Genomic DNA, 23,579 nt, shown 5'->3' with positions numbered 1-23,579 from the left:
TATTAGCTTCTCCTTTCCTAAAATTCATTCTTCCTTTGGGTTCCACTGATCACGCCTCACTGGCCATTCCCATTCTAATCTGTTTTAGGATCCTCTTCTGCTCATCTACTAAATGTCAGTATTTCTCCAAGTTTCCTCCTAGGCTCTTCTCTTTCCATATACTGTCCCCGAAAACTAGAATCACCTGGGGCTCTTTTAAAATATGCCCAGGCCTCCAGGCACGGTGGCTCATACTTGTAATCCCAGCACTTTGGGAGGCCGAGGCGGGCGGAACACGAGGTCAGGGGTTCGAGACCAGCTTGGCCAACACAGTGAACCCGTTTCTTAAAATACAAAAAATTAGCTGGGCGTGGTGGTAGATGCCTGTAATCCCAGTTACTCGGGAGGCTGAGGCTGAGGCAGGCGAATCGCTTGAACCCAGGAGGCAGAGGTTGCAGTGAGCCAAGGTTGTGCCACTGTACTCCAGCCCAGGTGATAGTGCAAGACTGTTTCAAAACAATAAAAAATGCCCAGGCCTCATTCACAGATTTGTTTTGGAGTGGGTTAGGAACACTAGTAAGAAACATTTGGAAGGGAAGCTCAAAAGTTCTATTCAGTCCACATGTTTTAAATACAATTATTTTACATCCAAGTGCAAAGGTCAAGTAGGCAACTGGGAGGGGAGAGGTCAGGACTGGAGACGTAAATTTGGTAGGTATCACCATATTAGATGGTAAAGCCATATCCTGGATAAGCTTGCCCAGGATAAAAGTGATTAAGAGAAAGGGGCTTAGAAAAAGCCCCGAGAAACTTCCAACATGTAGAGGTCGAGTTGAGAAGGTAGACATGTAATTCAGTAAGGCAGATAATCACGGGAACATGGTATTAAATGCTACTTTCTGAGTTGCAGAATTGGAGGATGTCTCTAGAAGTTTCATGAGTACTCCGAACTCAACATATTTAAGATGGAATTAATTCCCATCTTGCCTGCAAAGCTGTTCCTTTCCCAATGAACAACGTATCTACCCAATCACGCAGGCCAGAAACCAGACCCTTCCTTCTCCACTATTTCTGACATCCAACTAAATCCTGTCAAATTTCCCTCTTGATTTTTCAAATCTAGTTATCTCCTTTCTTCTAGTCACTTTCTGAGCCTCAGGCCAATATAATCCCTCACCTGGCTGTCTCCAGTCCAGCCTTCCCACAAGGCAGTCATAATCATCATCCATCTGATGCCACTCAGATCATGCCACACCGATTTGCCATCTTTTAATGACTCCCTATTTGGAGGGAGATAAAAAGTGAAATGCAAGGACCTTGTCATAGAGCTTGTTTACCTCTCCAGTCTTTTCTTTTGCATGACCACCCTTGAACTCTTCTCTTCAGTCACAAAGAAATACAATTCTCAAGTGCAGATCCTGCTCCCCACTCTTTGTCTTAACTCCTGATTTATTCATGTCATTTCCTTCTGGGAACACTATTTTCTCACCTCTGTACTTAGTGAACACTATTTTCTCAGTCTCTGTACTTAGTGAACTCCTCGTCTTCCCTCCACATTCGCCTTTCCCTACTCCCATGTGACTAAATTTAGTGTCCTTTAAATTGGCCCTCTAAGCACCTTGTACTTTTTACTGGTGCACTTATCGACTATGTTTTCTGTTTACTTGGCCAGCAACGTATCTAGAATCTGATCCAGTGCCTTACCCACAGTTAAGAGTAGAATAGGCCGGGCGCGGTGGCTCACACCTGTAATCCCAGCACTTTGGGAGGCCAAGGAGGGCGGATCACGAGGTCAGGAGATCGAGACCATCCTAACAGGGTGAAACCCCGTCTCTACTAAGAATACAAAAAATTAGCCAGGTGTGGTGGCAAGCGCCTGTAGTCCCAGCTATTTGGGAGGCTGAGGCAGAAGAATGGCCGGACAGCAGGTGGCGGAGCTTGCAGTGAGCAGGGATCGCGCCACTGCACTCCAGCCTGGGTGACAGAGCTAGACTCTGTCTCAAAAAGAAAAAAAAGGAGTAGAATAAATAGTTCTCTAATAAACAGCAAATAACATATGTTGCCATCTTAACCCTGGCTTGTAAATCCTTTCTCTTCCTTGGAACTTCATATTCCCAGCATCTAGTACACTCCTCTAAATAAATGATTGTCAACTGATACTAAACAACTGTATCAAAATCACCTGGTAAGCTTGATATAAATAAGTATTTCCAGCCCTAACTCCCCATACCTCACTGAGTTCTGATCCAGCAGACCTAGGGGGCTGGGAATCTAGGAATCTAAATTTAACAATCTAGGAATCTAATTTTGACAAACTCTTCAGGTGATTCTGACTTGTCGTCATTCCTGGGAACCACTAAACATAGTAGGAGCTCAATAAATATTGTTGAAAGTAACATTTTAATTTACTGAAGTACATAATTCATTTCCTAATTCTTTAGGATTAGAGTCTAATGTAACTGAGTCCTGTGTGTGACAGAACAATGCACTAATATGTACAAAAGTCCACAAAAACAAGCAGCCTTTATTGCAGTATTACAAAACACTTTTCATTTTGGCAATATTTTACAACGCATTTAGCTCCAAGGGTTGGGGAGAAGGTTGGAAACTAAAGGGGGAACTCTCAACAGACATTTCTAAAAGAAAAACTGTCCCAGCCCTCCCACCCAAATAAAAATCCAAATGTCACTTAATTTCACTACCCAAGAAGAGGCCACGAGGAAAGCAGCAGGCAAAACTCTGGCAATTTCACTATGGATCATGTCAGAGACAAAGGAACATTCAAAACAGTCATCAGTATGGTCGGTTGCGCTGATCATTTCTGTAGTCGTTTCTAGGAATGAAAAATAAAGAGCCAGACTAAATTCTAATTTTCTACCAAGGGGGAGCATCAGACACTACTTCAGGGTGCTAGTGATTGGCATCAGCTAGACAATTTCTAAAGAATGACACCATGCCTCATTTATTTCTATACTCCTAGAAGATACTTAAATGTCTAATTTATCAGCTTTAAGATTCACAAAGTTCCTAGAAGAAGCTTTGCTTCACTCCTAAAAATTTTCCACCTAGAATAAAGACTCCAAACCACCAATATTTCAGGAGATCAGAAACTGTCCCAGTTCCAGCACTCTAAATAGGAGAGTGGCATAGTGGAATAAGCAAGCACTTACATGTATGAATTCTGGATCTGCCACTTACTATGTGACCTTGGAAAAGTTACACTAAATGACTCTGACTCTGTAAAATGGGAAGTATACGTACTTCATAGGGATGACAGAAGGACTAGAACTAAAGATTATAAGAACACTTTACAGTATTGGCCACACACTAAGAAGTGTTCAATAGATGGTAATTAGGTTACTCATAATAGCTAAAAATTATATAGTGCTTACTATGGGCCAGCAACTAGTGTAACGTAATCTAATACAAATCTGAAAGGATGTTTTATTAGCCCCATTTTACAGATAAGAGTACTGACACTCCAGGCTGGGTGCGGTGGCTCACGCACCCAGTAATCCCAGCACTTTGGGAGGCCAAGGCAAGCGGATCACGAGGTCAGGAGATCGAGACCATCCTGGCTAACACAGTGAAACCTCGTCTCTACTAAAAATACAAAATATTAGCCAGGCGTGGTGGCAGGCGCCTGTAGTCCCAGCTACTTGGGAGGCTGAGGCAGGAGAATGGTGTGAACCCGGGAGGCGAAGTTTGCAGTGAGCTGAGTTCCTGCCACTGCACTCCAGCCTGGGCGACAGAGCGAGACTCCATTTCAAAAAAAAAAAAAGAGTACTGACACTCCAACACTCCAAAGGATTAAGTAACTTTCCTAAGATCACACAGCTAATAAGTGGTAGAGTTAGGATTTAAATTCAGACAGTCTGTTTCCCAACTTCACGCTCTTAACCATATTCTGTATTCTCACTGCCTTATACTGCCGCTGGCATAGAGGTCCTTAGTATAATAATTGAAGTTACTTTCTATCATTGGTCTTCAACTTCTTCTGCCGCTACACCATTCATGTGCATAAGGCATTCCCATCAGTGGTTTTCATCTGGAAAAGTTATTACCAGAATCTCCAGAAAAATAACTGCAGGGTAATATATATGATTTGAAAAAGAACCACCCTATGAAAGGTATGTTCCTTCACTTAGGAACTCCTGATTTACACACAGTTTCAAGTTATTATCTTTCTATCTCAATTATCTTTATGAGAAAAAAAAAATACACACACAGATACATCCAAACAAATAAAGATTTATGAGTAAGAATTTCCAGCAGGTGGCAGGGCTCGGTGGCTCACGCCTGTAATCCCAGCACTTTGGGAGGCCGAGGCAGGCGGATCACGAGGTCAGAAGATCGAGACCATCCTGGCTAACACAGTGAAACCCTGTCTCTACTAGAAACACAAAAAATTAGCCAGGCGTGGTGGTGGGCGCCTATAGTCCCAGCTACTCGGGAGGCTGAGGCAGGAGAATGGCATGAACCCAGGAGGCGGGGCTTTCAGTGAGCCAAGATTGCACCACTGCACTCCAGCCTGGGTGACAGAGTGAGACTCAAAAATAATAATAATAATAATAATAATAAAGAATTTCCAGCAGGTGTTGTGGCTCATACCTGTAATCCAAACACTTTGGGAGGCCAGGACAGGAGGAATGAGGCCAGGAGTTTGAGACCAGCCTGGGCAACATAGTGAGACCCTGTCTCTACAGAAAATTTAAAAAAATTGGCCAGGTGTGGTGGCAGACACCTACAGTCCCAGCTACTTGGGAGACAGAGGCAGGAGCATTGCCTGAGTCTAAGAGTTTGAGGTTACAATGAGCTATGATCATACCACTGCACTCTAGCCTGGATGACAGAGCAAGACCCTGTCTCTGTCACTAAATTTAATTTTTATTGTCTCTAAAAAATAAAAATTAAAGTTAAAAAATAAAAAGTTCCAAAACAAAATTTTAGAAATTGCTAAGCAGGAAACTAAATCATCTTCTCCATCCTAAGAGAACTGCCAATGGGAAATTCAAGTTCCAAAAAATTGGTAAAAAGAAAATGTGGTTCAAACCCCCCAATCTAGGTGTAGTGAGGTAAAAAGGTTAATAAATGCATTCTAATACTCACCTTCCTCCCATTTTGCCTCCATAGCCACCTCGGTCTCCTCCGTAGCCCCCACCTCGGTCTCCTCCATAGCCGCCACCACTCCTGTCTCCTCCATAGCCTCCACTTCGGTCTCCACCGTAGCCACTGCCACCACCACGGTCTCCTCCATAGCCCCCCCGGCTTCTGTCTCCTCCATAGCCTCCTCGATCTCCTCCATAACCTCCTCGATCTCCTCCGTAACCTCCTCGATCTCCTCCATAGCCGCCTCGGTCTCCGCCATAGCCGCCTCCTCGGTCTCCTCCATAGCCACCTCGATCTCCTCCATAGCCACCTCCTCGGTCTCCTCCATAGCCGCCTCCTCTGTCCCCACCATAGCCGCCGCCTCTGTCCCCACCATAGCCACCCCCACTTCTGTCTCCACCATAGCCGCCCCCACTTCTATCTCCGCTGTAGCCACCACCGCTGCTTCTGTCTCCACCATAGCCACCCCCACTTCTGTCTCCACCATAGCCGCCTCGGTCTCCACCTCTGCCCCCACGACCTCTGTAGCCCCTCTCTCCACCGTAGCCTCTCCCCCGGAAATCTGCAAGGTAGAAATGCAAACAATGAGGCCAGCAGAAACAACATAAAGCCTCCTTAATGCTAGTCAGAAGATAAGCACGATGCAGATGCCATTAAAAGGCTGACCCACCTCCTCCTGAGGGACGAGAGTCCTCTGGTCTAGGCTCATTGCACTGATTGCAGGAATTCCTTCGAGCAAAGTTCATATTTCCGCATGACCTAAGAAAGGAGGAAAATATAATGCTCCTAGATAGTTTCTAATGGACTCAGAACCCCTTTCTGTACCCTCCAGCCCCAATTCCAACCCCTACTCTCACCAAAGTAAACAAGATACTTACGGATTAGGGCAAACCCAATCCCCACTTTTGGGGTCTCCACCTCTCCCTTGAAAGCCTCCACGACCTCTATATCCTCCACGGCCTACGGGGATGGGGCCAGGGGAGAAAAATCAGCAGCAGACATTAACAAAACAGAAGAAAAGCATCAGATAACGTAAGAGTAGGTACCCATCAATACTTAGGCAGCACTCTGCAAATTAACCCCTTGTAGCAGGACTTCGTAATTCTTTGATTTGGGTCTTGTACTTAGTAAACAGAGGACCTTGAAAACAGACCCTAGGCACACAATACAGTGCAAATAATGCACTAGAAAACTTCAAAGTCCATTTTCTATAATACAGGTTGAGTATCCCTTCCCCCAAATACTTGAGACCAAAACTGTCTCTGATTTTGGGTTTTTCAGATTTTGAAATATTTGCCTTCTACTTGCAAGTTGAGCAGCCCAAATCCAAAAACCCAAAACCTGAAATGCTTCAATGACCATTTCCTTTGAGCACTATGTCGGTGCTCAAAGTTTCGGATTCCAGAGCATTTCCAATTTCAGATTTTCAAATTTAGGATGCCTAACCTATACCCTACTTAAAGAATCTCCATGATGAAGATTAGGTGAGAAGACAAACTCCAAATGTAAGAGTATGAATGTAAAGGCCACAGTAACATTCACCCACAAAACAAAAAAAGAAAAAAGACAAGTATATGAATCTAATAGAAATAAAGAAGCTGGGCCGAGCACGGTAGCTCACACCTGTAATCCCAGCACTTTGGGAGGCCAAGGTGGGCGGATCATCTCAGGTCAGGAGTTCGAGAGCAGCCTGACCAACATGGAGAAACCCCATCTCTACTAAAAATACAAAATTAGCCGGGTGTGGTGGCACATGCCTGTAATCCCAGCTACTCGGGAGGCTGAGGCAGGACAATCACTTGAACCCGGAGGGAGAGGTTGTGGTGAGCCGAGAACGCGCCATTGTACTCCAGCCTGGGCAACAAGAGCGAAATTCCATCTCAAAAAAAAAAATTAGAATAAAAAATTTTTTTAAAAAGCTGGCAATAACTGTATGAGGTAGCTTAAAAACTGGTCAGATTAGTCGGCCAGGCACGGTGGCTCACGCCTGTAATCCCAGCACTTTGGAAGGCCAAGGTGGGTGGATTACGAGGTCAGGAGTTTGAGACCAGCGTGGCCAACATAGTGAAACCTCGTCTCTACTAAAAATACAAAAATTAGCTGGACATGGTGGTGCACGCCTGTAGTCCCAGCTACTTGAGAGGCTGAGGCAGGAGAATTGCTTGAACCCAGGAGGCGGAGGTTATGGTGAGCCGAGATCAGGCCACTGCACTCCAGCCTGAGCAGAGCAAGACACCATCTCAAAAAAACACAAAAAACAAAAAAAAACTGCCTCCTGATTTCCAAGTGAACAGCAAACTACGATACAGCTTTCCAAAGGGATATCTACAAGCATTTCCCACTACTTTCTTAGCTATTACAATATCTCATTTACCTATTCAGTACCCGAACTCATTTTAAGACACAGGGAAAAAGACCTAGTGAGAGAAAAAGCAGTACCAAGTTCACACAAATAGAAACAGAATATGAACTCAAATTTAAACCCTTGGATAGTATCCAGGACTGTGCGCAGCAAGGATCTTACCTCGCCGCCCACCTCCACTTCCACCTCCTCTCATGAATTCAGGTCTTCTAGTGGCAAAGGACACTTTAATGATGTTGCCATGGAATTCTTTTCCTAAGAAAAAAGAAATCGGCTTTGAAGCAATGCTACTCTTCACCTATCAACAAAAATATAAAAGTCTTGGAAATTTTTGGTTTCGGAGGAGTAACTGACATGTCCTCACAGAAATTAAAATACACTGGTATTCCAGAGTCACACTAACAGTGGTAAAAATGTCATTATCTACTGAAAAGAGCACGTCTGTCACTGGGAGATAGTCACTTCTTACCAAGCTTAAAAAAAAAAGAAAAAAAGAAAAAAAAAACAAGGTAGAGTGTTGTGTGTCTGTAGTACCAGCTTCCAGCTACTCAGGGGGCTGAGGTGGGAGATCAACTGAGTCCAGGAGCACGAGACCAGCCTGGGGAAGGAGACAGTGTCAGGGGTGGAGGAAAAGGCCAGGTGCAGTGGCTTGTATCTGCAATCTCAGCACTTTTGGAAGCTGAGATAGGAGCCTCGCTTGAGGCCAAGAGTTTGAGACAAGCCTGAGGAACACAGCGAGACCCTTTCTCTGAAAAACAATTTTTTTAATGAGCTAGGCATGGTGGCATGTGCCTATAGTCCTAGCTACTCAGAAGGCTGAGGCATGAGGATTACTTGAACCTGGGAATTCAAGGCTGCAGTGAGCTATCATTGTACCATTGTATACTAGCCTGGAAGACAGAGTGATACTCTCTCTCAAAAAAAAAAAAATCGGGCATGATGACTCACGCTTGCAATCATAGCACTTTGGGAGGCCAAGGAAAGCTTGGGCTCAGGAGTTTGGGACCAGCTTGGGCAACATTGTGAAACCCCGTCTCTACAAAAAATACAAAAAAATTAACTGGGTGTGGTGGCACCGGTAAGTCCTAGCTACTTTGGAGGCTGAAGCAGATCACCTAAGCCCTGGAAGTCAAGGCTACAGTAGTGAGCCATGATCACGCCACTGCACTCCAGCCTTGGCAATGGGCTCCAAAAAAAAAAAAAAAAAAAAAAAATCTGTATCTAATATTTTTACATGGGGGAAAAAAAAGCCAGTTTAAGGGAATGAATACATGTGTAAGTGCAATAACATGTATGTATTTATCTACACATATGCTTATATGCATTGCCTACTGTGCTTACTAGGGGAAACAAGATCACTAGGGTTCAAAGGTGAAAAAGAAACTCCTATTTTACCATATGCCCTTGGTACCATTTGAAATTTTCTGATCATTTCCAAAGTAGCATAATAATTAGTAACTTTAAAAAAAATAGTAGTAAATAAGAATTGGCAAGATTTGAACTATAGAGTTAGGTTTAAAAGGCTCATACGTCCTATGGGCAGAAGTCACTATAATTTCTGAATATACCATACACAAAAGAAATAGCTTCATGATTCATTTCTCTCATTCTTATGAAAGCAGAAAAGTAGGAAAGAATGGACTTAGACTTCAAGAGCAAGGTGATGAAGCCTGACAATTAGTCTAAAAAAGTAAAGAATAGAGAGATGGGAACAGATAGGGTATTACAATTTCATTTTTTTTGTTTTTTTTTTTTTTTTTTGATGGAGTCTTGCTGTGTGTCATCCAGGCTGGAGTACAGTGGTGTGATCTCGGCTCACTGCAACCTCTACCTCCCGCGTTCAAGCAGTTCTCCTGTATCAGCCTCCTGAGTAGCTGGGATTACAGGCGCTCGCCACTGCGCCCGGCTAATTTTTGTATTTTTCGTAGGGACGGGGTTTCACCATGTTGGCCAGGCTGATTTCGAACTCCTGACCTTGTGATCCACCTGCCTCAGCCTCCCTAAGTGCTGGGATTACAGGCATGAGCGACCGTGCCCAGCCTACAATCTCACCTTTGAAGAAGTAAAACAGCTGGCCAGGCACAGTGGCTCATGCCTGTAATTCCAGCACTTTGGGAGGCGAGGCAGGCAGATCATGAGGTCAGGATATGGAGACCATCCTGGCTAACACGGTGAAACCCCGTCTCTACTAAAAATACAAAAAATTAGCCAGGCATGGTGGCAGGCGCCTGTAGTCCCAGCTACTTGGGAGGCTGAGGCAGGAGAATGGCGTGAACTCAGGAGGCGGAGCTTGCAGTGAGCCGAGATAGCGCCACTGCACTCCAGCCTGGGCAACAGAGCGAGACTCCGTCTCAAAAAAAAAAAAAAAAGTAAAATAACACAACTATGTTTTGGAAGACAGAGGTACAATAATCTTGTAACTGAAAGGAACTGCAAGTGTCTGTCAATCCAGCATAGTTAAGTACTTTGGAGAGAGTAGATCCAGCATGCCTGAGTTTCAATCCTGACTCTGCCACTTACTCTGTGATCTTGGAAATTACTTAGCTTTTCTATGCATCAGTTTCATTGTCTGTAAAATGGGAGTAACAGGATGTATGTCTCATAAGATTATGATGAAGATTAAATTGAGTTAATGCCAGTAAGGCTCTTAAAAGTTGTGCTTAGCTCATAAACCTCAGTAAACATGCAGTAAGTGTTAGTTACTATTAAATTAAGGTGCAACAAAAATGATGAATTTGTAACATGGGGAAATGACTATGTTTAAATGTTAAATGAAAAAAACCATAAGACAAAACTCTATTTGGAGTATTACGATGTAAGATACATTTTAAAACACTAGAAGGAAAACTATTAAGAAATATTATCAGTGGCTACTTTTGAGTAGAGGGCTATAGATGTTTTACCCATTTCTTCTACTTTCCATTAAAAAAAGTCTATTTCTTCTAAGTATGTATTAACTTTATATTTGAAGGGAAATCAGCCTAAAATTTACTTTATTTATTGTTTGTTTTTTTTGAGACAGGTTCTCGCTCTGTTGCCCAGGCTGGAACGCAGTGGCTCAATCATGGCTCACTGCAGCCTCGACTTCCTGGGCTCAAGTGATCCTTCCATCTCAGCCTCCTAAGTAACTGGGACCACAGGTAATAACCATGTCCAGGTTATTTAAAAAAAAAAAAAAAATTTTTTTTTTCTGTTTTTGTAGAGGCAAGCTCTCACTACATTGTCCAGGCTGGTCTCCAACTTCTGAGCTCAACTGATCCTCCTGCCTCAGCCTCCCAAAGTGCTGGGATTATAGGCATAAGCAATGCCACCTGGCCTAAATTTCAAACTATAAAGTCAGGGGATGATAAATCACTTAATGGGTAAAATGTAAATTATTCAAGTGATAGATACAGGAAAACCCCAGCCTTTAGCACTATGCAATATATTCATGTAACAAAATGCCATCTGTACCTCTTAAATTTATTTTTTTTAAAAAGAAAAAATAACATACAGTCAACCAGGCCAACTCTCTACATCTGTATCAGGGTAGCTTCATGCACAAGGCATGATATAAGGAAATATGCTAGACCAACAAGGATAGAGCTCATCTCATTTCTAAAGGTACATAAAAATTCTGGCCTGTATTTTTAGTAAAAGTAAACATGAACATAACCACTGTCACCCAGAGCATATTCTGACTTCCAGACTAGAAAACATCTATCCAAACTTCATGCTGAAAACTGTATGAATGAGGCATACCATCAAACCAGTCAATGGCTGCCTTAGCTGAAGGAGGGTCATCAAATGACACTGTTGCCTCCCCCTTTGGCTTTCCTGTGTCCTTGTCTGTATAAAGATTTATCATTGGTTTTCCAGTCTTCTTATTTGTCTGAGGAAAAACAAAAACACTTGGTGTTAGCATTTTTAAAATAAGTAATCATGTATCATTTAGATAATCAAAGATTTATTTTTTGCAAAGAATTCACACATTCATACTATAAAATACTGTGCACCTGATATAAAGTTACCTGTAGGTTTGGACAAGCATAACTCTCCAAGCTACACTAAGTGAAAACCAAGCTATAAAAATGATACAGTATACTGTTTTATCTACGTATAATTGTTTTTTTTTCTTTTTAATTGAGACAGGGTTTTACTGTCACCCAGGTTGGAATGCAGTGGCACCATCATACTCACTGTAGCCTCAAATTCCTGGACTCAAGAGATCCTCCCACCTCAGCCTCCCGAGTAGCTGGGACTACAAGCGAGTGCCACCACGTCCAGCTTTTTTGTTGTTGTAGAGATGGGGTCTTGCTATATTGCTCAGGCTGGTCTCAAACCCTTGGCCTCAAGTGACCTTCCTGCCTCAGCCTCCCACAGTGCTGTGATTAAGTGCTGTGATTATAGGAATCAGCCACCATACCCAGTTTATAATTTCTTTAAATCCACAGAAATTAAATGTAGATAATGCTTCATGTAAATATGTAACTTTTTTTTTGAGACAGAGTCTCGCTCTGTGGCCCAGGCTGGAGTGCAGTGGTGCAATCTCGGCTCACTGCAACCTCCGCCTCCTGGGTTCTTCTCCTGCCTCAGCCTCCCAAGTAGCTGGGACTACAGGTGCATGCCACCACACCTGGCCAATTTTTTGTATTTTTAGTAGAGACGGGGTTTCACCACGTTAGCCAGGATGGTCTCGAGCTCTTGACCTCGTGATCCGCCCGCCTCGGCCTCCCAAAGTGCTGGGATTACAGGCGTGAGCCATCATGCCCAGCTGTAAATACGTTAACTTCTAAAACACTACACTGGGATTTGGCTGGGATAAGACAAGGGAGAATTTTTACTTTTTCAAAACTCTGTGAATTTAGGCCAGGCATGGTGGCTCACGCTTGTAATCCTAGCACTTGGTGGGAGGCTGAGGTGGGAGGATCACTTGAGTCCAGGAGCTCAAGACTGGGCAATAACAGGGAGACTCTATCTCTATAAAAAAATTTTTTTTAATTAGCTGGGCATGAGGACATGCACTAGTGGTTCCAACTACTCAGGAGGCTGAGGTGGGAGGATCACTTGAGCGCAGGAGATTGAGGCTGCAGTGATCCATGATCATGCCACTGTACTCCAGCCTGGGTGCAATAGAGCAAGACCCTGTCTCAAGACAGCAACAACAAAATTACGTATTATGTGTGTAATTAATTCCTTAACAAATTATAACTCCCACAGAAAGAAAAAAGTGAGTAGGCCAGGTACAGTGGCTCATGCCTGTAATCCCAGGACTTTGGGAGGCCAAAGCGGGCAGATCACTTGAGGTCAAGAAATCAAGACCATCCTGGCAATAGTGAAACCCCATTTCCACTAAAAATACAAAAATTAGCTGGGCGTGGTGGCACACGCCTGTAATCCCAGCTACTTGAGAGGCTGAGGCAGGAGAATCATTTGAACCTGGGAGGTGGAGGTTGCAGTGAGCCAAGATCGCACCATTGCACTTCAGCCTGGTGGAAGAGTGAAATTCCGTCTCCAAAAAAAAAAAAAAAAAGTGGGTAATTCCATAGACACCAAAACCAACAAAACAAGGGCAGATGTAAACTGATTTCAAGAAACTGCTACTATGTAAATACTACTAAGGCTGCTTTCTAGTTGAAGAGATGAAAAACACATGCATGAAGTTAATAGTGCACAAGACGCTTTAGTGAACAATGAGTCATTACAAGATAACGTATTATCTCCAGCATAAACATGAAATAACCCCTCCCAAGAGCTATAACAACTTGAGTTTGCATGTACTTCAGTCTATAAAACGTTTTCAGCAACTCCTTTATTTCTCACAGTTATAAGAACTAAGCAGAGACTAATTTTAGAGTCCTAGGATGGAAGCTAAAGCACAGGTAGACTGTGGAAAGGTAAACACAAGCAAGAAATAAAATCTTCATATATTCAACAAATTTAGCAAAAGTCTACAGACATAAATAAGCACGTGTATCATAAAATTTTAAGAGACAAGGCTTACTGAAGTATATAGGCTTACTACACAGTCTATGTATTGTAATCAGAACATTATGAGATTTTCAACATATATTTTTACTCACCTTGATAATTCCTATTTGTTTAAAGAACTCCCCAACTTGATCTGTAGACACACCCTCCCCAAGGCCTTGCACAAAGATTGTGTTGTTATCTGAATTATCAGATTCTGAATCTAAGAGAAAAAAAGTGATGGTTAATCTTACATATTCCTTGGTTATCACATTCTGTTCAGTAATCAAAGACAATAACTTATTGTCCAATATTCAATTGTTTCTATGACAAAAAGGAGAGGACTAATGTAAGAACAATCTTATATAAACATGCAAAGTATTCACAATAATTATTTGATCAATTCTTACAACTAAATTTCAGGTAACGTGGATCAAGTCCACACAATGTGAAATATCTATATACCAATTAAGGATGATCTTACAAATCTCACTCTTCAGATCAGACATAGGGCTAAAGGTCATGAAGAGATGGAGTTAATTTAGCATTTCTTTCTCTGGAGAACTCTAATTCTTTACGATTAAACATTTTTAAGATTCTCTAGTAGAAAATTCTCCAAATCTGATACTTTGAACTTCCAAGCAAGCCACCAAGCAGAACTGCTGGTTTCCCATTCATTGCAATAAGCTTTGTATATACCAGGGGCAGAGGCACCTTGTACACACACCTTACCTTACATGCACACTTTTGGATTAGTACAACAAAGTAAGAAAGACGTATAAAAATTCAGTCCATGAAGGGATAATTCAGAAATTGCCATCCATATAGAATACTTTGGCATCTTAATAAAAACAAAAGTTCTGATTTTAAATTTTTGGCTCAAATAGATTTTTAACCTCTAAATTATAACTTTCAACAGGCTCCACAGGTAAATCTGTAGCCTTGAATTTCATTTAAATAAAAAGCCACATAAAATTAGTGACCTCTACCCAAAACAAGACAGTTCTCTCATGTATGAATTCACATTTCTTGAATTCACTAAGTCAGCACACTTAAGCAGACTACCAATCCAACGTAGGATTTTCTTTAACAGTTTTTCTACTTCTAATTCCACAATGATATAAATTCTTTCATTAAATCTGATTTGCAATAATTTTCAATAATTAATGCTAACTAGCAGTAAAAATTCAAATATTTCTTCACAGAAGAATATGGGAAAGCACAAACAGCAATTTTCCCTAGCAAACTGTCCCATCAATACTCCTGAATTTTTCTGACATTTCTTTAGAAATAAAGCTCCCCGGCTGGGCGTGGTGGCTCACGCCTGTAATCCCAGCACTGTGGGATGCCAAGACAGGCGGATCTCAAGGTCAGGAGTTCGAGACCAGCCTGGCCAGCATGGTGAAACTCCACCTCTACTAAAAATACAAAAAATGAGCCAGGCATGCTGGCGTGCACCTGCAGTCCCAGCTACTTGGGAGGCTGACGCAGAGGAACTGCTTGATCCCAGCAGGTGGGTGTTGCAGTGAGCCAAAACCATGCCACTGCACTCCAGCCTGGGCAACAAGAGTGAAACTCCATCGAAAAGAAGACAGAAAGACAGAAAGAAAAGAAAAGAAAAGAAAAGAAAAGAAAAGAAAAGAAAAGAAAAGAAAAGAAAAGAAAAGAAAAGAAAAGAAAAAGAAAAAGAAAAGGAAGAAAAGAAAAGAAAGAAAAGAAAAGAAAGAAAAGCAAGCAAGCAAGCAAGCAAACAAGCTCCCCAGTTCTGGCACCACTATCAAATTAAATCTTCCTCCCATACTAAGCCCTCCAAACACACACTTTTCCCACCGAAAAATGGAAAACTAACATTTTCTTAATGGCAAAGTGACAAACCACCATAAACCTTACCAGCATCTGGTCTGGGTCCATAATCCCTGTGACCTAAGGGAAAAGAAAAGAAAAGAGAGCTATTTAAGGCAATTCATTTAAAATCATTAACAAAAAAAATAGTAATAAACCAAGGCATGAAAAGTCAATACTTCCAAAATCCTTGAAAGTCAACCATCACAGATTTACAAAGTAAATATATAAATTATGTTTTATTTAAAGTTTAGGAAATCGAGATGTCAACATTCCCTTTAACTTGTCCTAGAGAGCACCTGCCACTTTAGCATTATGCTAGTATCACGTTTGTTAAGCTCTGGTTGTAAAGGCTGATTGGACAACCCTAGTAATTTAAAAACACCACGTCAGCTACCTCTATAAAAACAAACTGTCAAAATCCAGTGAAGGTGTCATTCATTGGTCACCACAGACTCTTTCATGCAAATTCACTGTGTAGAAACCCATTGTACTGTTTGAGATCAACTCTGGCTTTTTAATGTTTACTTTGATATATATATGTGTATATATATATATATAAATTTTTTTTTAAAGCACACAACACACACCAGCCTCAACAGAGTAAGAAAGGACTTTTGACTACATCTGCGGGATATTGGTGGCTTTTAGATTTATATAGCATTTCCACTGAAACATTTTGGGATACTCAGCACTTACCACCAAAATTTTTGAAGCCACCGCGGTCACCACCACTGCAGAGGAAAAATTGAAGAAATGATTTCTTCCTTAAGTCTCTAATGTGCTGAGCCCTGGGCTCAATCTACACTTAACTGTCACAAGTAGAGTGCTTAGGAAAACAGTAGCACCTCTAAGTTTTCAGTAAATTCCATTTCATAGAGTTCTAAATGTTGTTTCCATCTAAGTGTTTTCCCAAGGATTTATTTCCACAAGATGTCTTTTCAAGCTTATTACATATCTAATACACTGTTATTTTGAAATCTTCCCAACCCCAAGCCAAAGGGATACTATTAAACCATAACATAAAACTGGAGGCACAGCATGAAGAATACTAAACTAGAGCAAGTATTTTTTCCAAAAGGGTATCTTCTAAATATGAGAAAAAGAAAAAAGACTAGAAGAATATAAAGCAAGGTTAAGATTTTGATGCTAGAACAGGAGAGGATTAAAACTTGAGTATTAGGTTCTGCTGTGATACCAAATAGTGGATTTTATGAGATGAATTTTAAAAGTGAAATACAAATATACACAAAAGTGAGACTGAATAAAAGCAGTCTTAAAATTTCAAATCATTCAAAACCCTTATAAAAGACTAAAAAGAGCATCACTTAAAAACCGCCCTCCTACTCCATACCCACTAGACTACATCTCTTCACATCAGAGATACAGAGGTTCATGCTGCCACATGCTCTGTACTCTATCAGTAGTGCATATTACAGACAGAAGGCAACATATTCCAATAATGCAACTCCCCACGGGACAACTTTTTTTTTTTTTGAGACAGAGTCTTGCTCTGTCACCCAGGCTGAAGTGCAGTGGTGGGATCTCGGCTCACTGCACTGAACCTCCACCTCCCAGGTTCAAGTTGATTCTCCTGCCTCAGCCTCCCTAGTAGCTGGGATTAGGGGTATGTGTCCCCGCACCCAGCTAATTTCTGTGTTTTTAGTAGAGATGAGGTTTTACCATGTTGCCTAAATTGATCTCCAGCTCCTGGCCTCAAATAATTCGCCCGCTTCAGCCTCCCTAAGTGCTGGGATTACAGGCACAAGCCACCACTCCAGGACACAGACTTTTATCTGGCAAATTACAATCACAAGGACAGTGGTCCTTGTGAGTATGGCTTTATGTAAGAAATCTAAGGTCTCTCTTATCAAGACACTCTTCCAATAAAAGCTTGCTTCTCTTAACTGAATTCTGTAATCCTTTAAGATTTATATGCTAATATGGCAATAAAAACACTCAAGTTTTCTGATATCAGTTCTTCTACTACTAATGATCTTATTCTACTATAACCCAAGAAGTTAATCTAATATACTGAAGTCTCTCACTGCCTATAAATCTCTGCTTTATGGATACCTATCTTATAGGGGGTGGGAGGAGGAACCCTCAACTCTAGTGATTACCCTACCCTATAGATGGCTTTTCTGAGCCACACTGAGATAAAACACTCTGAGAAAAAATTCTCCCTTCTTAATAAATCTATTCTATTTCACTGTAAGGTAAAAATATTTCCACTTACAACTGCCTTGGGTAAAGACACATGCATTTTAACTTGTTGTTACTTTTTATATGATTTCCAGGATGCCTTTTTAAGCAGGAGTCTAAGGCTATTTCAAGGCAATATAGACAATATGAAACTCAAGCCCTTCCTATACAGTTTACCACTGAATTTTCTAAACCCCCTACTTCAGAACAAATAGTACTGAAGCCCTCCCTATACTTCTAAACGACATGTATATCGCTGCTTAACTCTTTAAGAAAGGGAAGCCAACAGATTTGAGATTAAAAGATTAAACTGCCGAAAATACTATTATTAGAAACCAAGGTATCTCAGAGGTTTTTTTTTTTTTTTTAAAGAGGGAGTCTTGCTCTGTTGCCCAGGCTGGAGAGCAGTGGCGCGATCTCGGCTCACTGCAAGCTCCGCCTCCTGGGTTCACATCATTCTCCTGCCTCAGCTGGGACTACAGGTGCCACCACACCCGGCTAATTTTTTGTATTTTTAGTACAGATGGGGTTTCACTGTGTTAGCCAGGATGGTCTCGACCTCCTGACCTCATGATCTGCCCGCCTCGGTCTCCCAAAGTGCTAGGATTAAAGGCGTGAGCTGCCGCGCCTGGCCTCTCAGAGGTTTTTTAACTCCAAAAAGTGAGAGAAAAGAACTAGTGAAAATATTAAGCCCACATTCTTATGCCAGTAGGTTGAAGTTCCGAGGATAAAGATGACTTTTCAAATGGGAAATTGGAGGTCACTGGGTTCACAAATAAGTGCTAGAAGAAATGACTCTTACTTTGTTGTCATCTTAAGGAAATACCTAATCTGGCCACAATGGACGGAAAACATGCATTTCATACATAGCTAGTTCCCATAATTTCCATTCTGGCCAGCAATATAACTTTGAACAACAGAAAAAGGACATACCCCTGGCAAAAATAAAGGGATATAAAACAAATGACATTTAAAAAGGTTTATGATTTCTTATTCCTCCATATAATACATTTGAACATTATCATCTTTATTTTTTTTATTTCTGAGACAGAGTCTCACTATGTCACCGAGGCTGGAGTGCAGTGGCGTGATCTCGGCTCACTGCAACCTCTGCCTCCCAGGTTCACGCCATTCTCCTGCCTCAGCCTCCCGAGTAGCTGGGACTACGGGTGCCTGCCAGCACGCCCGACTAATTTTTTTTTTTTGTATTTTTAGTAGAGATGGGTTTCACTGTGTTAGCCAGGATGGTCTTGATCTCCTGACCTCGTGATCCCCCGTCTTGGCCTCCCAAAGTGTTGGGATTACAGGCGTGAGCCACCAAGCCTGACCTTGAATGTCATCTTTACTGAGCATTTCCTTTGAAAATAAAGGAGCTGAAGATTTCAACACATGGCCATAAATTTGGAAATACTATGGTACATTGGAGAAAGAACTAGTCTTCAAACCAAGAGACTCAGGGTATAGTCTTAATTATCACTAATCAATCTTGAAAATTTGGGCATGTCAGTGGTTCTCCATAAGCTTCAATCTCCTTAACAAAATAAGGGTCTGTATCCTTACTATTCAAAATGTCATGGAACAGAAGCGTAAGCATAGCCTGAAAGCTTCTGAGAAAAGCAGGATCTCAGGCGCCACTCTAGACCTACTGAATAAGAATCTGCATTTAATAAGATCCCCCAAGTAATTCATACGCACATTTAAGTCTAAAATGTCTAGAAATTTGGTTTAGGCACTGATCTAGATGATCTGTAATTTTATGCAAAGCTTTCTTTCAAGTTCAAACATTTCAATCATTTTCTCTCCTTAATAGAAAATAATCCTTTTTAAGGAATTTATTAAATACAGAAAATAACCTTCAAGTAGTAGTACTATTAGATATTAACAGAAAATGTGCCTGAGGTTAACAATCTTTCCTTAAAATCTGCGTTAATGTTACAAATCCCTTTTCTACATGCTAAGGCAAATTAAGACACAAAGGTACTTGAACATCTATGAGTCAAGATGTTGACACAATAAATTTGCTTTAATTCCCAGAAAAAGGAGAGAACATGTACACATAAAGAATTCCTGAAGTAGCAGAGCTATTTAACAGAGACATAAGTATACTCAACTTTATTGGCAGAGTACCACCTGCATAAGAAAACTACCTGCTTTTTTGTTATTTTTTCAGATGGTGTCTTGCTATTTTGCCCAGTCTGGTCACGAACTCCTGATCATCAGTGACCCTCCCACCTCAGCCTCCTAAGTAGCTGGGACTACAGGTACACGCCACAGTCCCCAGATAGTTGCATACTCTTTTTTTTTTTTTTTTTTTTTTGAGACGGAGTCTCACTCTGTCACCCAGGCTGGAGTGCAGTGGCGCGATCTTGGCTCACTGCAAGCTCCGCCTCCCGGGTTCACACCATTCTCCTGCCTCAGCCTCCCATGTAGCTGGGACTACAGGTGCCCACCACCACGCCCGGCTAATTTTTTGTATTTTTAGTAGAGACGGGGTTTCACCATGTTAGCCAGGATGGTCTCAATCTCCTGACCTCGTGATCTGACCGTCTCGGCCTCCCAAAGTGCTGGGATTACAGACGTGAGCCACCATGCCCGGCCTTTTTTTTTTTGAGACAAGACTTTCGCTCTTGTTGCCCAGGCTGGAGTGTAATGGTGCGATCTCGGCTCACTGCAACCTCCAACTCCAGGGTTCAAGCGATTCTCTCACCTCAGCCTCCCGAGTAGCTGGGATTATAGGCACCCGCCACCATGCCCAGCTAATTTTTGTATTTTCAGTAGAGACGGGGTTTCATCATGTTGGCTAGGCTGGTCTCGAAGCCCCAATCTCAGGTGATCCACCCGCCTCAGCCTCCCGAAGTGCTGGGATTACAGGCATTAGCCAGTGCGCCCAGCCAGTTGCATAATCTTGACCCAAACACAGAGACAGTTCCCCCAAGTTCAAAACCACAAAGAGCAGCCCACACGAAGGCATACTCTGTAGGTTCTTTCACTGTTACAGCAGTATATATTTAGAATAGACAACAGATTCCATTTCAGATGCTTCTCAAGAAAGAAAAAGTTCTTTGACAGAACCTCCACTCCAAACCTTTTTTTTTTTTGAGATGGAGTCTCTCTCTGTGGCCCAGGCTGGAGTGCAGTGGCATGATCTCAGCTCACTCCAACCTCTCTGCCTCCTGGGTTCACGCCAGTCTCCTGCCTCAGCCTCCCGACTAGCTGGGACTACAGGCGCCCACCACCAAGCCTGGCTAATTTTTTGTATTTTTAGTAGAGATGGGGTTTCACCATGTTAGCAAGGATGGTCTCTATCTCCCGACCTCATGATCCACCCGCCTCGGCCTCCCAAAGTGCTGGGATTACAGGCGTGAGCCACCACACCCGGCCTCCAAATCTTTAATTAATAAAAAAAAAAAAAAAAATCTAACTATATCTATTTACGGACTAAAATTGCCAAGAAATAAAAGGACAATGCAGGAATCTCTATTCTTAGAAAATTTCACTAACTAGAGAGAAAGGGCTTAGCTAAAAATGGAGAAAGATTAGCTTAAAAACCCATGCTGTGCTTGAGTTTTCAGACTACTAAATCCAGAATACAATTTTCTGAGTGTGAGGAAAAGAGGAAAAGAACAACACTAATTCCACATTTAAGTGACTCAATGGATTTAAGTACTATTCTCAATAACAGCTGTATTTACATTTTATTTCCTCCTATGTCTTATATGCATGGTAAAAAGGCTTTCTGGAACCAGCATCTATCAACATCTCAGGAGGCCAAGAATCTATCATTCCAGAGCTGCACTGTCCACAGTATCTACTACCTACATGTGGCCTGCTGAGCACTGGAAATGTAGCTAGTCTAAAATTAAGATGTGCTCTAAATGCAAAATACAAAACAGATTTCTAAATTTTAGTATGAAAAAAGGAATGTACACTACGCTTTTTTTTTTCCCTTTGTTACATGTGAAGAGGTATGGGGCGGAGGGGAAATGGAATTTGACAGTCTCACTATTACCCAGACTGGAGTGCAGTGGCTATTCATAGACACAATCACAGCTCACTGCAGCCTTGAACTCTTGGGCTCAAGCAATCCTCCTGCCTCAGTTTCCCAAGTAGTTGGGACTACAGGTGTATGCCACAGTGCCCAGCTAATTTTTTTCATTTTTAAGAGATGAGGTCTTACTATGTTGCCCATCTAGTCTCAAACTCCTGGCCTCAAGCAATCCTATTGCCTCAGCCTCCTAAGTAGCTGGATTACAAGCGCAGGCCATCATGACCAACAAAAAGAAATTTTTTATATTGATTGCATGATGAAATATTTTGAATATATTGGGTTAAATAAAATATATTTTCTCATTGTTTATTTGTGTTGTTTTCTTTCCAATGTGGCTATTAGAAAGTTTACATTAACTATATGGGTCACATTTGTGACCTCTATTGTATTTCTATTGGGCAATGCTGTGCTAGACTCACCAGAACATATGCATATTTTTATTTATTTTTTTAGACCCATGTATACAGTGCCCCTGTATACATGCGTATTTCTACGGGAGCTAATTGAATGCCCTTTCAAGGGGGAGAAGATCCTCAGAAATCTGGATAATTTTAGGCTTGACACATTAAAGCCTGAAACAGTTACTAAATTTGATGGCATACTAATAATGAAAAGCAATTATTTATTAAGTTCTGGCAATTTTACAAGGCGTTAATCACAATGCTAAAACTAAAAATCACTGGGAGAATTTATGCCCTTAGCTTCTAGCCCACTAAGATGTCCCTATTAATTATAGATGACAGTAAGAAATGGTCTTTTTTTTGCTACAATTGCTTTTTCAAAGAAAAAGATTAAGTTTCCTGTAGTCCCTATAATCTTCACTTATCTCTCTTTCACACTTGGAAAGCTGATGGCTTCTTTTTGACCGGAATTCTTCTTCTAGCCAGGCAATCACACCATCTATAAGTCTCAGAATGTCCCATCCTTTACCTTACAGCCAATCTTCATCCACAAATTTTGCCCCCCCCTTTTTTTTTGGCAATGGAGTTTCGCTCTTGTTGCCCAGGATGGAATGCAATGGTGTGATCTCAGCTCACTGCAACCACCACCTCCCAGGTTCAAGTGATTCTCTTGCCTCAGCCTCCCGAGTAGCTGGGATTATAGGCACCCACCAGCTAATCATGTCCGGCTAATTTTTTGTATTTTTAGTAGAGACAGGGTTTTACCATATTGGTCAGGCTGGTCTCGAACTCCTGACCTCAGGTGATCCACCACACCCAGTCTATGCCCCTTCTTCTTTTAATATAAACCAACTAATGCCAGATATTCTTCAAACAGCCCCCAAAATAATTGTTATTTTTTATTTATTTATTTTTTGAGACAGAGTCTTGCTCCGTTGCCCAGGCTGGAATGCAGTAGCGTGATCTCGGCTCACTGCAAGCTCCACCTCCTGGATTCACGCCATTCTCCTGTCTCAGCCTCCCAAGTAGCTGGGACTACAGGCACCCGCCACCATACCCAGCTAATTTATTTTTTTGTATTTTTAGTAGAAACGGGGTTTCACCGTGTTAGCCAGGATGGTCTCGATTCTCCTGCCCTTGTGATCCACCCGCCTCGGCCTCCCAAAGTGCTGGGATTACAGGCATGAGCCGCGCCTGGCCAAGAATTGCTATTTTTAAGATGACTGAGAACACAAATGGGAGTGTTGATGAAGACTAATGAAAAATGTTTGGGTATTTTGGTACTTAAGTGCAAAATTGTGTGGAAAAAAGAAATCTTAAAACAGGTCATTTACATTCAAATTCAAAACACTTTATCCCAATAAATAAGCTAAAAAGCACATCTTTAAAAAGATGTTATGACACATAAAAATTATATGAACTTCAGCCAGGTGCGGTGGCTCACATCTGTAATCCCACCACTTTGGGGGGCCGAGGCGGGCAGATCACGAGGTCAGGAGATTGAGACAATCCTGGCTAACATGGTGAAACCCCATCTCTACAAAAAAAAAAAAAAAAAATTAGCCAGGCGTGGTGGCATATGCCTGTAGTCCCAGCTACTCAGGAGGGTGAGACAGGAGGATTGCTTGAACCTCGGAGGTGGAGGCTGCAGTAAGCTGAGATGGTGCCACTGCACTCCAGCCTG

At 41.8% G+C, this 23,579-nt stretch overlaps 1 protein-coding gene across 4 annotated transcripts in view; it reads right to left on the bottom strand.

The window, feature by feature from the left end:
* Positions 1 to 2,483: 2,483 nt before the first annotated feature.
* The window catches only part of TAF15 (TATA-box binding protein associated factor 15), a 37,984-nt gene continuing 16,888 nt past the window's right edge, over positions 2,484 to 23,579 (bottom strand). For 2 of the 4 annotated variants that reach the window (XM_005583482.3, XM_005583483.3), the window contains exons 8-16: positions 15,941 to 15,975; positions 15,290 to 15,322; positions 13,513 to 13,622; positions 11,192 to 11,321; positions 7,613 to 7,705; positions 5,967 to 6,048; positions 5,759 to 5,847; positions 5,089 to 5,650; positions 2,484 to 2,812 (exon numbers count right to left, since the gene is read on the bottom strand). In XM_005583482.3, the coding sequence (XP_005583539.2) occupies positions 2,773 to 2,812; positions 5,089 to 5,650; positions 5,759 to 5,847; positions 5,967 to 6,048; positions 7,613 to 7,705; positions 11,192 to 11,321; positions 13,513 to 13,622; positions 15,290 to 15,322; positions 15,941 to 15,975 (1,174 nt within the window). In that variant the 3' untranslated portion in view covers positions 2,484 to 2,772. The remainder of the gene's footprint in view (positions 2,813 to 5,088; positions 5,651 to 5,758; positions 5,848 to 5,966; positions 6,049 to 7,612; positions 7,706 to 11,191; positions 11,322 to 13,512; positions 13,623 to 15,289; positions 15,323 to 15,940; positions 15,976 to 23,579) is intronic. The other 2 variants (XM_074019024.1, XM_074019025.1) reach the window with 1 other exon arrangement.

The sequence above is a fragment of the Macaca fascicularis genome, chromosome 16, assembly GCF_037993035.2.
Source record: "Macaca fascicularis isolate 582-1 chromosome 16, T2T-MFA8v1.1".
Taxonomy (NCBI): domain Eukaryota; kingdom Metazoa; phylum Chordata; class Mammalia; order Primates; family Cercopithecidae; genus Macaca; species Macaca fascicularis.
The sequence above is the reverse complement of the archived record's forward strand: the minus strand, read 5'-3'. Positions and strand labels throughout refer to the sequence as shown.